This window comes from Dendropsophus ebraccatus, chromosome 2 (genome assembly GCF_027789765.1).
Source record: "Dendropsophus ebraccatus isolate aDenEbr1 chromosome 2, aDenEbr1.pat, whole genome shotgun sequence".
In the NCBI taxonomy this organism is placed as follows: domain Eukaryota; kingdom Metazoa; phylum Chordata; class Amphibia; order Anura; family Hylidae; genus Dendropsophus; species Dendropsophus ebraccatus.
Genome location: NC_091455.1, coordinates 149,214,350 through 149,228,573, shown reverse-complemented (window position 1 = coordinate 149,228,573; position 14,224 = coordinate 149,214,350). Strand labels below are relative to the sequence as shown.

The window sequence follows — 14,224 nt, the reverse complement described above, 5'->3', positions numbered from 1 at the left end:
CTGTCTGTTTGGAAGGAAGGAAGCCCAGGCCTCGATCGATCCCACAGCCTTACATGGTAATTCTTCTTCTTAGAGGGGATCTCTCCTCGCCTTCACGCGGATCCCCTCCCTCTCGTGCCTGCCCTAATGGGACAGGAAAAAGCACTGGTGCTGGGAGGAAAGGGAGGGGCTTTTAACCTCTCGTGCTTTTTCCTGTCCCTAGGGTACAACCCATCCTCCTATGGTGCCGTCGTGAAGGTGAGGAGAGAAAACAAAATTTGCTAATTTCTGTGCAATTAAAGAGGACCTGTCTACCCCCGCGCCGGGGTGACAGGCTCCCCACCCCCAGATAGATCCCCTTATACTTATCTCATGTCGCCGAGTCCCGCTACCGGAGCCGGTCCCGGGACGGAGATATCCCGGTGAGAAGCCGGCGCGCGCTGTGGAGATGAGTCCAGCGTCCATAGAGAATGAATGGAGCCGGACTCATCTCTGCTGCACGCGCACGGCTCCATTCATTCTCTATGGACAGGTCTCCTTTAAGTGAGAACATGCAACTTATTAACACAGTGACCCATAACTATCCCCCCCCCATGTATATATGGACAGATAGACAGATAGATAGATAGATAGAAAGATAGGAGATAGATAACACTGGCTAACCGCAGATCTGCTTTAATTGAGGTAAATGGTGGTTTATCCACCTAAAGGCCCTATTACACCAAAAGATGTCTGACAGATTATCTTACCGGTTTTCCAACCAAAGCCAGGAGTGGATTTGAAAAGGGGAGAAATCCCAGTCTTATCTTTACGACCTGTTCTCTGTTTATAGTCCGTTCCTTACTTTGGCTGAAAAAATCTGTCAGATAATCTGTCAGACATCTTTTGGTGTAAAAGGGCCTTAAGAGCGAAAAAATTAAATGCTACCTGGTCTAATGGTGCGTTTACACAGGCAGATTTATCTGACAGATTTTGGAAGCCAAAACAAGGAATGGATTTGAAAAGAGAAGAAATCTCAGTCTTTCCTTTATGACCCGTTCCCTCGTTATGGTCTGTGCCTGGCTTTGGCTTCAAAAATCTGTCAGATAAATCTGCCTGTGTAAACGCACCATTACTCACCAAGTATTTTGAGCAGTCTCCTGTCTTTCTAGATGCTGCTATTCCCGAGTTACAAGTTTTTCTAAAAGTTGATCTATATCCAAGATAGGAAACTACATTTCCCATCATGCATTTCATTGATTGGTCCATTTGCGTACTCACCCCCCTTAGTTTTCTTTCCTGCACACTGCTGTCATTACTATTGCACAGTAAACACAGGACAGTTTTTTTTTCACCCCAATATATATTCCGTACCAGCTGATGATGTAGCAGAGCTGACACGCGCATGGTGTAGCTATGTGCTGCACAAAGGGCATCTATTTTCCGGGGGTGGGGGTATAGTGAAGGTTTAGATCTCTGTTTGGTTACTGTGAAAACATTCTAGTTCCATCCAGACTCTAACAACATCTATAACACAATATGCAGAGCTGAGACAAAGACAGGTACATATGCCTGCATTCACTGACAGCAAGCAGAGACAGAACTATAGCTTTTCATATTACAGAAACCTAGTCTCAGAGACACATGTAAGTCTATGGAAGCAGCAAAGATGCATGGAGAGGATGCAGATAATGTCTCCTGGGGGTTGGGGTCCCAAATCAATAGACCACTAACCCTGCCCCCAGAGAGGAGATCACATGTCCTATGAGTACAAGGGGAGGGGGAAGAGGGAGCTGAGCGTGGTCAGAGTGTACCAAAAGAAGAGAATTTTTTTTTATTATTATCCGCAGCAGACAAAATTTAGAAAAAAATAGGGAAAGGGTGCAAAATAGGTTATACATGTATATTAGACATAGGGTGGTATTGGGAACGAGGATTAGTTAGAATGTTATTTTTGTTACGGGATAACCAATTTAACATGATGTTAAAAAATAAAATAAGATAAAGATACAATGAAAAGTTAAGACGTTAAGTATAGCTGAGAACACTATTTTTGCAAGTATATCAAGACAAGACAAGCCCTCAACAATTGTGTGTGTTTATTAGAACAATACAATCTGAATGCCGTGTGTTCACGAACCCTTGTTATAAAATAGTTAATTGATATGGTGCAGGCAGAATATATTTATCAATGCCATTATTACACCTACCTTTGTGAGCTCTGTCTTCAACCTGCTTTTGCAAGCTCAAAATGCTGGTTAAGTTTATTACCCTCCTACGTGGTGCTGAAGCTGCAGTTACTGTCCTGTCTTTCTCAGTTTCATCCATTTCTACATCAGACTCTGCACGTGGCCTTTTCTTCCTATACAAAAATCATATCTGGGTTAATTTAAATAAGAAACTTAGTACGATTTAGCCACTTAAAACAAACTGGCATAAGTATACATCCTAAAAGTTTTTAACCATAAAGGTGCGTTCACACATACAAGATCTGCAGCAGATTTGATGGCGCAGATATGAAGTTGCAGAAATCAAATCTGCTGCAGATCCTGTATATGTGAATGCACCCTTAGGGTCCTATTGTGACTTGTTGCATCAGACACAGCCTGTCTGTTCTATAGAGAGGGGAGGAGGGAGTTAGGCAGCAGAGAGCTGAGAACAAAGGATTACACAAGCATGGAGCTGGATGAAGCTGTATTCAGAGGTCAGTGCTGACTGTCCAGGAGATAGAGAATGATGTTGCTGTAGATTAACTCTTTGTTGTCCTGTTTTGGGGTTTTATTTCCATCTCTCCATAGGAGAACAATGAAGACAGGGGAGAGAACTTCAAACTGCTTTTTTATGATAAAAATTCATTTTTCGGCTAATAAACCCAATTACAAAGTTTCTTAAAATCGCCTGGACTATTGATTTCTGCAAAAGAAAATTTCACGACAGTGACTCTTTAACCCCTTAGGGACCAAGCCTGTTTGGGCCTTAATGACCAGGCTCATTTTTCAAAATCTGACCTGTCTCACTTTATGCGCTTATAGCTCAGTGATGCTTTAACGTATGCTAGCGATTCTGAGATTGTTTTTTCGTAACATATGGTACTTTATGTTAGTGGCAAAATTTGGTCACTGTCTTGTGTGTTTTTTGTGAAAAACATCAAAATATTATGAAAAATTTGAAAATTTTGCACTTTACGAACTTTGAAATTCTTTGCTTCTAAAAAAAAAAAAGGCACATGACAAAAATTAGTTAGTAAGTCACATTATCAATATGTCCTCTTTATTCTGGCTTTATTATTTCGTAAACATATTTCACTTTTTTAGGGTGTTACGGGGCTTAGAAATGTATCAGCAAATTATCAAATTTTCATGAAATTTCCAAAACTGATTTTTTTAGGGACCAGTTCTTTTTTTAAGTTGATTTAGGAGGGTTGTATACTGGAAACCCCCATAATAGACCCCATTTTGGAAACTAGACACCTTAAAGAATTAATCTAGGGGTATAATGAGCATTTTAACCCTACAGGGGCTGGAGGAAAGTATTCACAATTAGGCCGGAAAAAAATGGAAAATAGAAATTTTCCAATAATATATTTGTTAAGATTAAAGTATCTCATTTTCATAATAAACATGAGAGAAAATGCACCCCAATATATGTAACGCAGGTACTCCTGAGTAGAACGATAGCCCATATGTGGGCATAAACCACTGTGTGGGCACACAGCCGGGCTCAGAAGGGAAGGAGCGCCAATTAGCATTTCCAGTTCAGATTTTGCTGAAGAAATTTCTGAGCGCCAGGTGCGTTTGCAGAGCCCCTGTAGTGTCAGCAGAATAGAACCCCCCCAAAAGTCACCCCATTTTGGAAAGTACACCCATCAAAGAATACATCTTGGGGTGTGGTGACCATTTTGACCCCACAGGTATTAGAGGAAAGTATTCAAAAGAAGACAGTAAAAATGAAAAAATAGAATTTTTCCAATAACATGTTTGTTTAGTTTGAAATTTCTCAATTTCACGAGAAACAGGGGAGAAAACTCACCCCAATATATGTAACGCAGGTACTCCTGAGTAGAATGATACCCCATATGTGGGCATAAACCACTGTGTGGGCACACAGCGGGCCACAGAAGGAAGGGAGCGCCAAGCATTTTCAGTGCATGATTTTCCTGAAGAAGTTTCTGAGCGCCAGGTGCGTTTGCAGTGCCCCTGTAATGTCTACAGAATAGAACCCTCCCCCCCAAAATCACCCCATTTTGGAAAGTACACCCCTCAAGGAATTTATCTTGGGGTGTGGTGAGCATTTTGACCCCACAGGTATTGGAGGAAAGTATTCAAAACTAGACCGTAAAAATGAAAAAAATTTAATTTTTTCAATAACATGTTTGTTTAGTTTGAAATTTCTCAATTTCACTAGGAACAAGGGAGAAAAAGCACCCCAAAACTTGTAACGGAGGTTCTCCTGAGTACAATGGTACCCCATATGTGGGCATAAACCACTGTATGGGCACACAGCAGGGCTCAGAAGAGAAGGAGTGTCATTTTAGTTACAGGCAATATGTGGGTGTTTACTGGTTATCTGGGGTGGTAATAGACAATCTCAGGGTGTTTACTGGCTATCTGAGGTGGCAGCAGGCAATCTGGTGGGGTTATGGGCAATCTGGGGTGGTTACGAGCAGTCTGTGCCAATCTGGGGTGGTTACGGTCAATCTGGGGTGGTTACGGTCAATCTGGGGTGGTCACAGGCAATCTGGGGTGGTCACAGGCAATCTGGGGTGGTTACTGGCTGTATGGGGTGGTTATGGGCAATCTTGGGGTGTTTACTGGCTATCTAGGGGTGGTTACTGGCTATCTGGGGTGGTGATGGGCAATCTGATGGTGTTCACTGACTATCTGGGGTGGTGACGGGCAATCTGGTGGTGTTCACTGACTATCTGGGGTTGCAACGGGCAATCTGGGGTGGTGACGGAAAATCTGGGGTGGTGACGGGAAATCTGGGGTGGTTGCGAGCAATCTGTGGTGGTTACAGGCAATTTGGGGTAGTTACAGGCAGTCTGTGGCAATCTGGGGTGGTTACGGGCTGTCTGGAATGGTTATGGGCTATGGGGGGGGATACGGGCAATCTGGGGAGATTACGGGCAATCTGGGGAGATTACGGGCATTCTGGGGTGGTGACAGGCAATCTGGGGTGGTTATGGGCTGTCTGGGATGGTTATGGGCTGTCTGGGATGGTTATGGGCTGTCTGGGATGGTTATGGGCTGTCTGGGATGGTTATGGGCTATCTGGGATGGTTATGGGCTATCTGGGATGGTTATGGGCTGTCTGGGGTGGATACGGGCAATCTGGGGTGGATACGGACAATCTGGGGAGGTTACAGGCAATCTGGGGTGTTTACGGGCAATCTGGGGTGGTTACGGGTAATCTGGGGAGGTTACGGGTAATCTGGGGTGGTGATGGGTAATCTGGGGTGGTGACAGGTAATCTGGGGTGGTTACAAGTAATCCAGGGCACTTGACTTTGGTGACAGGCGTAAAAAAGTGCCGGCACCATTTGGAACAAGCGATCAGTGGTATATAGTATATACCGCTGATCACTTGTACTAGGACCACACCGGGTGGTCACCGATCATTGCCCCATGCTCTCCGCCACCTCCGGTGGTGGAGAGAATGAAGCTTGGATCATTTTTAGGAATCCATCACTGTGAACAGAGTCTGTTCACAGTGATGGCGGCGGCCATCTTGGATCAGATGGCCGCCCAGGGAGGGGAGGGTCAGTGGCCAGGTCACTAGGGTTAATTCTGGGGATGGGGGGACATGTTTTCATCTCCTCTCACTGTGGATTCACGGTGAGAAGAGATGAAAGCGTTCAGCTGCGCTGGCAATGCCCGTTACCGGTAGCCGCCTTTATACTGATAATAACGGCGATCACCGGTGAGGGGACTGGCCGGGACTGACCCCACACTCTCCCCCAACCCCTCAGCTACCTCCGATAGCTGAGAGGAGGGGGCTGCGGGCATTACCGGCGCCGCTGCACTATTCTGCACCATCGCCATAAAGAGCTGATGGCAGCAGAATAGAGCCCATTAGTGATCGCCGTAAAAATCCGTATCGGCGGTCACTAATAACATAATAAATGTATTCTCTGGGTCGCTACGGTTACGGCGATACCACATTTGTATAGTTTTTTTTAACTATTACCGCTTTGGCGCAATAGAAACTATCTTCCTAGCCAAAACCCACAAAAACTGTCCCTGCATTGTAAGATCCATAGCGTTCTCATCTTTTGCGCAACAGAGCTGGTTTTGGGCTTATTTTTTGCGGGAAGATCTGTAGTTTCTATTGATACCAAGTTTTATATGTATATGACTTTTTGATCTCTTTTATGACGTATTTTCTAAAGTGGATTGATAAAATACAGCTATTCTAGTACTGTTTTTTTTATTTTATTTTTACAGCGTGTGTCGTGCGATATAATTATTGATATAGTTTTATAGATTGGGTTGTTACGGACAGAACGATACCAAATATGTATAGGATTTGTGTTTTTGATCACTTTTATGTAATGTTTTATAGTGTATGGGGAATGTAATGCATCTTTATTATTGGGGGGGGCTGTATTGTGTTTGGTGCACACTTTTTTCACTTTTTTTTACTGTACACTAGTGTAAAATACTTTGATCACTGATACAATACATTGCAGTACCTGATGTACTGCAATGTATAGTATCATGCCTCATGCTGACAAGCAATAGCCGCGGCCACCCCTGTCAGCATCAGGCATCTCCATGGTGACCCCGGGGACCTTCATTAGGACCCCGGAATCACCATGGAGACATCGGGACCCCGGACGGCGCCGCGGGACATCGCGATCATGTAAGTGACCCACGGCGCCGTCCGGGATCCACCGGGACCCGTTAGATGCCGCTGTCATGGTTTGACAGCGGCATTTAACGGGTTAAACTGCCCGGAGCGGAGAATCCTCCGCTCCGGGCAGTTACAGGAGGGTGTCAGCGGTCACACTGACCGCTGATCACCCGTCCTGCAGCCGCCGCCGGGCGGTAATTTATTCCGATCCGCCCGCCGTTAAAAGGCGTACGCATCGGAATAAAGCCCATTAGTGGCCGCCGTGAAAAGGCAGCATGGCGGTCACTAAGGGGTTAACTTGTTTTGGCTATAATGGCCCACTTAGCCAATCACTGACTGAGGAGGGACACCAATGAATCTTGTCACAAGGTAGACAAGTATGTAATATGTTTTTTTTTCTTATTTTTTGTAGCCCCAACAAACATAGAATATAAGTTTTTCTGTAAAATACAAACTCTCATATCAACAGAAATATGGTCTTATATAGGTTATGGCTATCTCAATATAGCACAAAATTCCATCAGTAACAAACAACAAAACACATTCTGTCTTTTATGCAGACCATCTTTTTATGCACAAAGTTATGTAGAATAACAAGCAAACTGCCACTGCCGAGGTTGTATCCAATGTTCAACAAGTCTCATCAATTTTTACTGTAAATAGCGATTGGAAATGGCCTAAAATTATAGCCCTGGTATTACCTGGATATTGAAGATGTACTTGCTTCACTTTTTTCAACATTGTCTGTAGGGATTTCACTTTCTTCCACACAACTTATTAAATCCAAAGCATCAACCATTTCAAGATCACTTAATGTTTCTGCAGTACTATGTTCTGGATTGGCTTTATCATCTTTTTGCTCAACAACTTCACGGGTCTTTGGAACACTAAAGGATTGATGTTTTGGCAGAGGCTGAAGAAAGGCATCCAACTTCTGCTCTCTGGCATCTGTACGCACCATTTGATGGGCATAAACTTTATCACCAGACTTGTGAGCTGCAGCTGATGAACTGGAGGTAGGTTTTACCACTTCACTGGCAGATATGGATACTCCAGGCAGCAATGTCTGTTTGAGAAAGAAGCAAAATATTATTATTACAGCTAAATGTACATAAATATCTATGTCATGCAAAGAGTGTTCCCATTTTAAGAAGAGAAAGACATATCACTAATAAAAACAATAACTCTTCTATTCGTCCAACTGCTGGGAGCCCACAATCCTTAGACTGAAAGGGCTACAGCATTACTTAGGCTCTCTAGCACCTTCACTTATTTTCCTGGTTCAATAAGTTTTTATTGAAAATTTTTAAATTTTTCAAGCAACAAATATTTTTCAATATGAACTAGTAAAAGTATATTGTAATATGTATCAGAATATACTTTCATTAGTAAAGTATGTAACATCTTTACATAAATATTGGGGACACAGTATAACATAAATTTAACAAATAGAATCCGTCCTATAGGGACGTCAACGGAACGGAAGAAAAACTGTCTTCCAAAGGTCAATACAGAAAAGATAAACAAAATTATTATTTTATACATTGCAGGTCTTAGTGTTAGTTGCTATCCCTAGTTTCAGTCAGTGAGAGTCGTCCTACTCATGTGGACGGCAGGTATAATATAGGTCTGATAAATGTGGCAATACTCTAAAGCAAAATATAAGTTTAATATAATTCCTTGCAGGATGCAGACGTACTCCAGTAGCCCCATGTCTGTGTAAACCGGTCGGTGGACCCTGAACCCCAGGCTATAATCTTCTCATAGTGGTATGTATTATTCAGGGAGTCAAAAAGCTCCTGTATTTTCGGTATTGTAGGTGTTTTCCAATATCTAGCTATTATGGTCTTAGTATGTATATAGAATAGGCATATCAGTCTTCGATATTTCAGGGGGAAACAATCTATATTAAGGAATAGTAATTCTTGGTGTGGACTGTGTATGGTGGCTAAATGGGTCACTGTGTTTAGTAGTTGAAGACTCTGATTCCAGAAATTAGTGATTTTTGGACATGACCATAATGTGTGGAAAAGGTCTCCTTTGTCCCCACAATCTCTCCAGCATTTGTCATTAGCGTCGACATATATTCTAGCTATTCTTTCAGGTGTGTAGTACCATCTAGTTAATGTCTTATATGCGGATTCAACATGGGATGCACATTTGAACATTTTTTCGGATAGTTTTAAAAGCTTGCGACCAGTCGTTATCAGAAAATTGCAATCCTAGATCCGATTCCCATCTAAGTAGACATTTAGTTTTAGTGAATGAATAGTTTTCATTCATATTTCTGTATAAATAGCTGAGACTCTCTTTTTGAGAATCCATGTAGGTAAAGATATACTTGTCCGCTTTAATGCTAGAGGGCGTGAGACTAGAAAGGCATTCTCGGATCTGCAGGTATTTACAAAATTCTGATCTTTCCAGGCCATACTTATATTGTAGGGATGAAAAGGCAATCATCATACCATTTTCATACAATTGTGTTACTGATAATAACCCTTTCTGTTTCCATTCCCTTAGGTCTTGGCATGGGATCATAGCTTCTACCACAGAGATCAGAATAGGCTTTATAGAGAGGTGAGTATCTGGCTGGGAGGTTTTATGGTATGTTTTCCATGCTTGGTGTGATGCTAATATTAAGGGGTTATTGCTATTGGTATTCATGTTTGACCAGAATGTGTAATAAAGACTGCTTTTCAAATCCTTTGTGTCTTGTTGGTTGTGTTCAATATTAACCCATGGAATATGCTGTTCGTTTTTCAACCATTTTTTCTGGGTGGCCACCATAGAGGCGGTGTAGTAGCTCCTCAAATCAGGAAGATCCTAATCCACCGGCTCTGCGATTTTTAAAGAGTGTTTTGGCTGCAATTCTTGGCCTGGAATTGGACCATACAAATCTGGACAATAGTGAATGTGCTTTTATGAAGAATGATTGTGGAAGTTCTATAGGGACGGTTTTATACTTGTATAGGAATTTTGGAAGAGTGAACATTTTAAGTGATGCTATTCGGCCTATCCATGACAGTTCAGTTTCTGCCATATTTGTTAAGTCTTGTTCGATTTCTGTTAGTAATGTTTGGTATAATTTATATAATGAGGTGTATTTGGGAGTTAATTTAATTCCTAAGTAGTCTACGTGTGTTGTTTTCCAATCAAAGGGGTATTTAGATTTCATAAGACTTATTGTAAGGGGGTGCATGTTAATGGGAAGAGCCTGAGTTTTTGTATCGTTTAGATGGTAGTATGAGAGTTCACCAAAGTGTTTAATTAGGGACGTGACCGCGTGGAGGGATTTTTGGGGTTTCGTTAATGATAGTATTACGTCGTCTGTATACAATGATATTGTATGTTGTTTGCCGCCTATTTCTACGCCACTTATATTGGGATGTAATCTGATTGCCTGGGCCAGAGGTTCCATTGCTATTATGAATAATAGAGGTGATAAGGGGCACCCTTGTCTGGAGCCATTTGTGATATCCAAACTGTTAGAGAAGATTCCGTTAGCAAATACTTTTGCTATTGGTGAAAAATAGAGGGCTGAGATGGCCGCTATTATTTCTCCCTTGTATCCCAGGTGTTTAAGTACTGAGAAGGCGAATGACCAGCGGAGCCGGTCAAACGCCTTCTCGGCATCCAGTGCTAAAACCAGCATAGGCTCCCCACTAACTTCCGTTTTACGTAGTATATGAATAAGGCGTCTTGTGTTGTCTGATGCTTGGCGATCGGGGACAAATCCTGCTTGATCTATGTTAACCACCCAGGACAATGTTGGAGCTATGCGCTTAGCTATCAGCTTTGCAAAGATCTTAATATCATTGTTTAGTAATGATATCAGACGGAAGTTTTTCGGGTGGTCTGTCTCTTTTCCTGGCTTGGGTAATGTCACAATCAGTGCTTCTAAGTTTTCTTTAGGAAATTGGCCTGTATGAATAGCAATCAAAAAAAATGGTGCGGGGCCAGTATTTTACTATATTTTTTATAGTATAGGTTGTTAAAACAGTCTGGTCCTGTTCACTTATTTTCCTATCAAACTGATGGTCCTGGCAAATCAGTATGCAGTAAAATTGCAAATGGACCGGAGTGACCGCGAGAAGAAAGCTCACAGTTCACTACAGTCTTCTTTATTAACCTATAAAGCCTTTCTGTGACCCAGGCAGTAAGCAAATGATACAGGTGATTTCCTTCATGTTATCACCTCTAATACCAATAAGACAGGATACTTGCAAAGAGTCACATTTTGGGCTAGATTTAGTTTTTCTACTTCAGGGATAAGAAGATGAACAGTTGTGTCCCTAGTCCCCTCCTTCACCTAACCAAACACATAAAAAGGTATAAACAAAAAGAAAAAAAAAAAGAAAAAACCTTTTTTTTAGTATTACGGACCATTGACTCGTGACATAAACCAGTTGCACCACCTTCAGTACCTGTGTAAAATACATCCTGGAAGAATTTGATCCCAGCAGTTTGCTCTCTATGTGCTGCTGAACTCGTTCAATTATACCTTCTTCATGCAGAAAATGTACTTCATGCTTTGTGGGGTGAACATTTACATCAACATTCTGTGGAGCTATCTCTAAGCTGTAAAAAGAAGTAAATGAAACACATAAGTATCTACTTAACAAAAATTCTACACAATTTTAGCTTTGTTTTAATTTTTTTGTTTATGGATTTCATTGGTAAGTCTGGACAACATTCAAAAACACAAAAAAATTCAACAGCTCACCACTAATGACAAGATCCAGACCCACTACAGATAAGAAAATCGCTAAAAGCAGCCCAAATGCTAAAAACAAACTTCCACCCCAACTGCTAAAAAAAAACTTTTATAAAAATAATGAGGCTCTTGGTTACCATTTGCAAACAGTGTAAACCATCCCACCAACGATAGGTGGCCTCATGCCGGGATGGACCTACACCTAGCCTCTCCATGGCAGGAGCCAACTAATATTGGTAAAAATACTAACCACCTGGGTGGGATGGGTGAAGTGCACGGCCAAGTAGATCATAAGTGTCAAACTCAGGCCCTCCAGGTGTTACAAGATTGCAATTCCAATCATGCCCGGACAGCCAAAGCTAAAGCTTTGGCTGTCCAGGCAAGATGGTAATTGTAGTTTTGCAACAGCTGCAGGGCCTGAGTTTGACACACCTAAAGTAGAGGCAGCCACTCCACCATCTGGAATACAGGCAAATTAGGTCTGCTTTCCTACAATACCATTCACACTAGGCAGGAGCACATTGCTATGGCTAAAATTGCAAACACACAAAAACACAAACAAATGCAACGGCAAGATACAGACCCAATACAGATATGAAAATCGCTAAAAAGCAGCCCTACAACTGCTAAAAACAAACTTGTATGAAAGTGCTGCTGCCCAGCACTGTACTAAGCCAGGCCCCATTCCCACCTGTTTACTGTATACACAGTACTTAAGGGTGAGGCTGCCTGACACAAACGCTGTGTGCAGCAGCCTCTGCAGAGCGAGCAGTAGTTGCGGTCGCCACTTGTTCTGCTAGTGATTCTAGTATATATATTAGAGCAGGGGAGCAAGTACTGCAGAGCTTAGATAACCCTGCAGTTCCCGACACAAATGTTGGTGGCAGAAGAGGGGCCCTTGTCACTCCTTACTGCTGCAAGTCAACAAATTTTAACTGAATCCAAAAACTGCAATTCTGAATGGCAAGGCTTACCTCAGATACAGAAATGGATGAGTGTTCTTTGGCAAATAAGCAGCATAAATAGTTTCTATGGCTTTTTTCAAAGCAGATGATTCCACAAGTCTTGCTGTGGGGATAAGAGTATACCTTTAACAAAAGTGCAATACAAAACATGTTTAAAATTCCTGGTATTCTTTCCAGTCTGGAGAGCAGGACAGGTTTTCTGGTTCAATGTTTTTATTAGGTTTTTTTAAGAACATATTACAAAAGGGAAAATCTATAAGCACAGGTTCTCTATGAGGATTTGCTACTGCTCTGGACAGTTCCTGGCTTGGACAGAGGTGGCAGCAGAGAGCACTGCGTCAGACTGGAGAGAATACACCACTTCCTGCAAGACATACAGCAGCTGAAAAACTCACGTACTGGAATCTCTGGCACCAGTTACTTTGAAAGAAAAAATTTTTTTACCACATTTTTAGCCTTCTTTGGGGGTCTCCTTCTCTACCTAGAACAAAACCCAGAGTCTCTACTATTAACCTCCAGAAGAAAAGCACAGAGATAAAACCCCTTTTGTGTTTTGCTCAGATTGCTTTGCCCTTGATCCAACTGCTCATATTGTTGGGTCTGTTCTATAGCTACAGGGGAATAGGACCAGTAAAGGGACCCAGTGGACCTCTGCCCAAAGGGGTGCTGTATGAAGAAAGACACCAGAGTGCGGGAAGAAAGGAGGGTCCCGCGGCCACAACTGACGTTCCTCAGAGAGGAGCTTTTAACTTCTTCTGTGTCCTGTCTCTAGAGAAGATAAAAAGAAAGAGAGCGGGGGCGCCTCCTAGTGTACTAAATGACAGCAAAGGTATCCAGGGAAAGAGAGGATGAGTAGCACTCACCATTAGAGTTGTGCTAGGTTATAGGCACAACTCTATGTGAAGCATGAATGGAGAGACACCGCAGCTCCTGTCGAGGTAGGGAAGGGAGTCGTACAGTAAGCAGTGTAGTGTGCCAGCAGCTGCAGGCTTCAGGACCATGGGGATCCCGGCTTGTGTAGGGGCGCTGGTGTTCAGTACACCACAGGATGGTGTGGTTATTTCATAAAAAAGTTTTATTTAAGGAACACAACGCGTTTCGGCCACCGGGTAAAAGGAGGCGTTTCTCAAGTTAACAGCCATGGCCAAAGACAGTGGTTTAAGTAATGTCTGGTATTGACGTAATGACGTAGCTACGCCCGGCCGCTCACGTGACTATGCCGGACCCAGACGCCGACCTTCGGAAGTGTAAGTTATGTACGATGGTATGTATTTGGTATATGTATTTTAACACCTGCTCTCATTGACGTAATGACGTAGCTACGCCCGGCGCTCACGTGACTATGCCGGACCGAGACGGCGACCTCCGGAACTGTAAGTTATGTACGATGGTCTGTATTTGGTATATGTATTTTAACACCTGCTCTGTTTTTATCTATATGTATTATCATCCAATGGTGCTTTCTATTACTCTGACCCGGAAGTAACCGGTGATGATGTTATACCAGGCATTACTTAAACTACTGTTTTTGGCCATGGCTGTTAACTTGAGAATGGCCTCCTTTTACCCCGTGGCCGAAACGCGTTGTGTTACTTAAATAAAACTTTTTTATGGAATAACCACACCATCCTGTGGTCTACTGAACACCAGCGCCCTACACAAGCCGGGATCCCCATGGTCCTGTAGCCTGCTGCGGCTGGCACACTACACTGTCTCTAGAAAGAGACAAGCAGAGC

General features: G+C 42.6%; 1 protein-coding gene across 1 annotated transcript in view; it reads right to left on the bottom strand.

Annotated features, from left to right (window-relative positions):
• Positions 1-14,224, bottom strand: part of MLH1 (mutL homolog 1) — a 68,901-nt gene that overhangs the window by 30,088 nt on the left and 24,589 nt on the right. Inside the window, exons 10-13 of the mRNA XM_069958477.1 lie at positions 12,498-12,591; positions 11,234-11,387; positions 7,511-7,875; positions 2,169-2,320 (exon numbers count right to left, since the gene is read on the bottom strand). Of these exons, the coding sequence (XP_069814578.1) occupies positions 2,169-2,320; positions 7,511-7,875; positions 11,234-11,387; positions 12,498-12,591 (765 nt within the window). The remainder of the gene's footprint in view (positions 1-2,168; positions 2,321-7,510; positions 7,876-11,233; positions 11,388-12,497; positions 12,592-14,224) is intronic.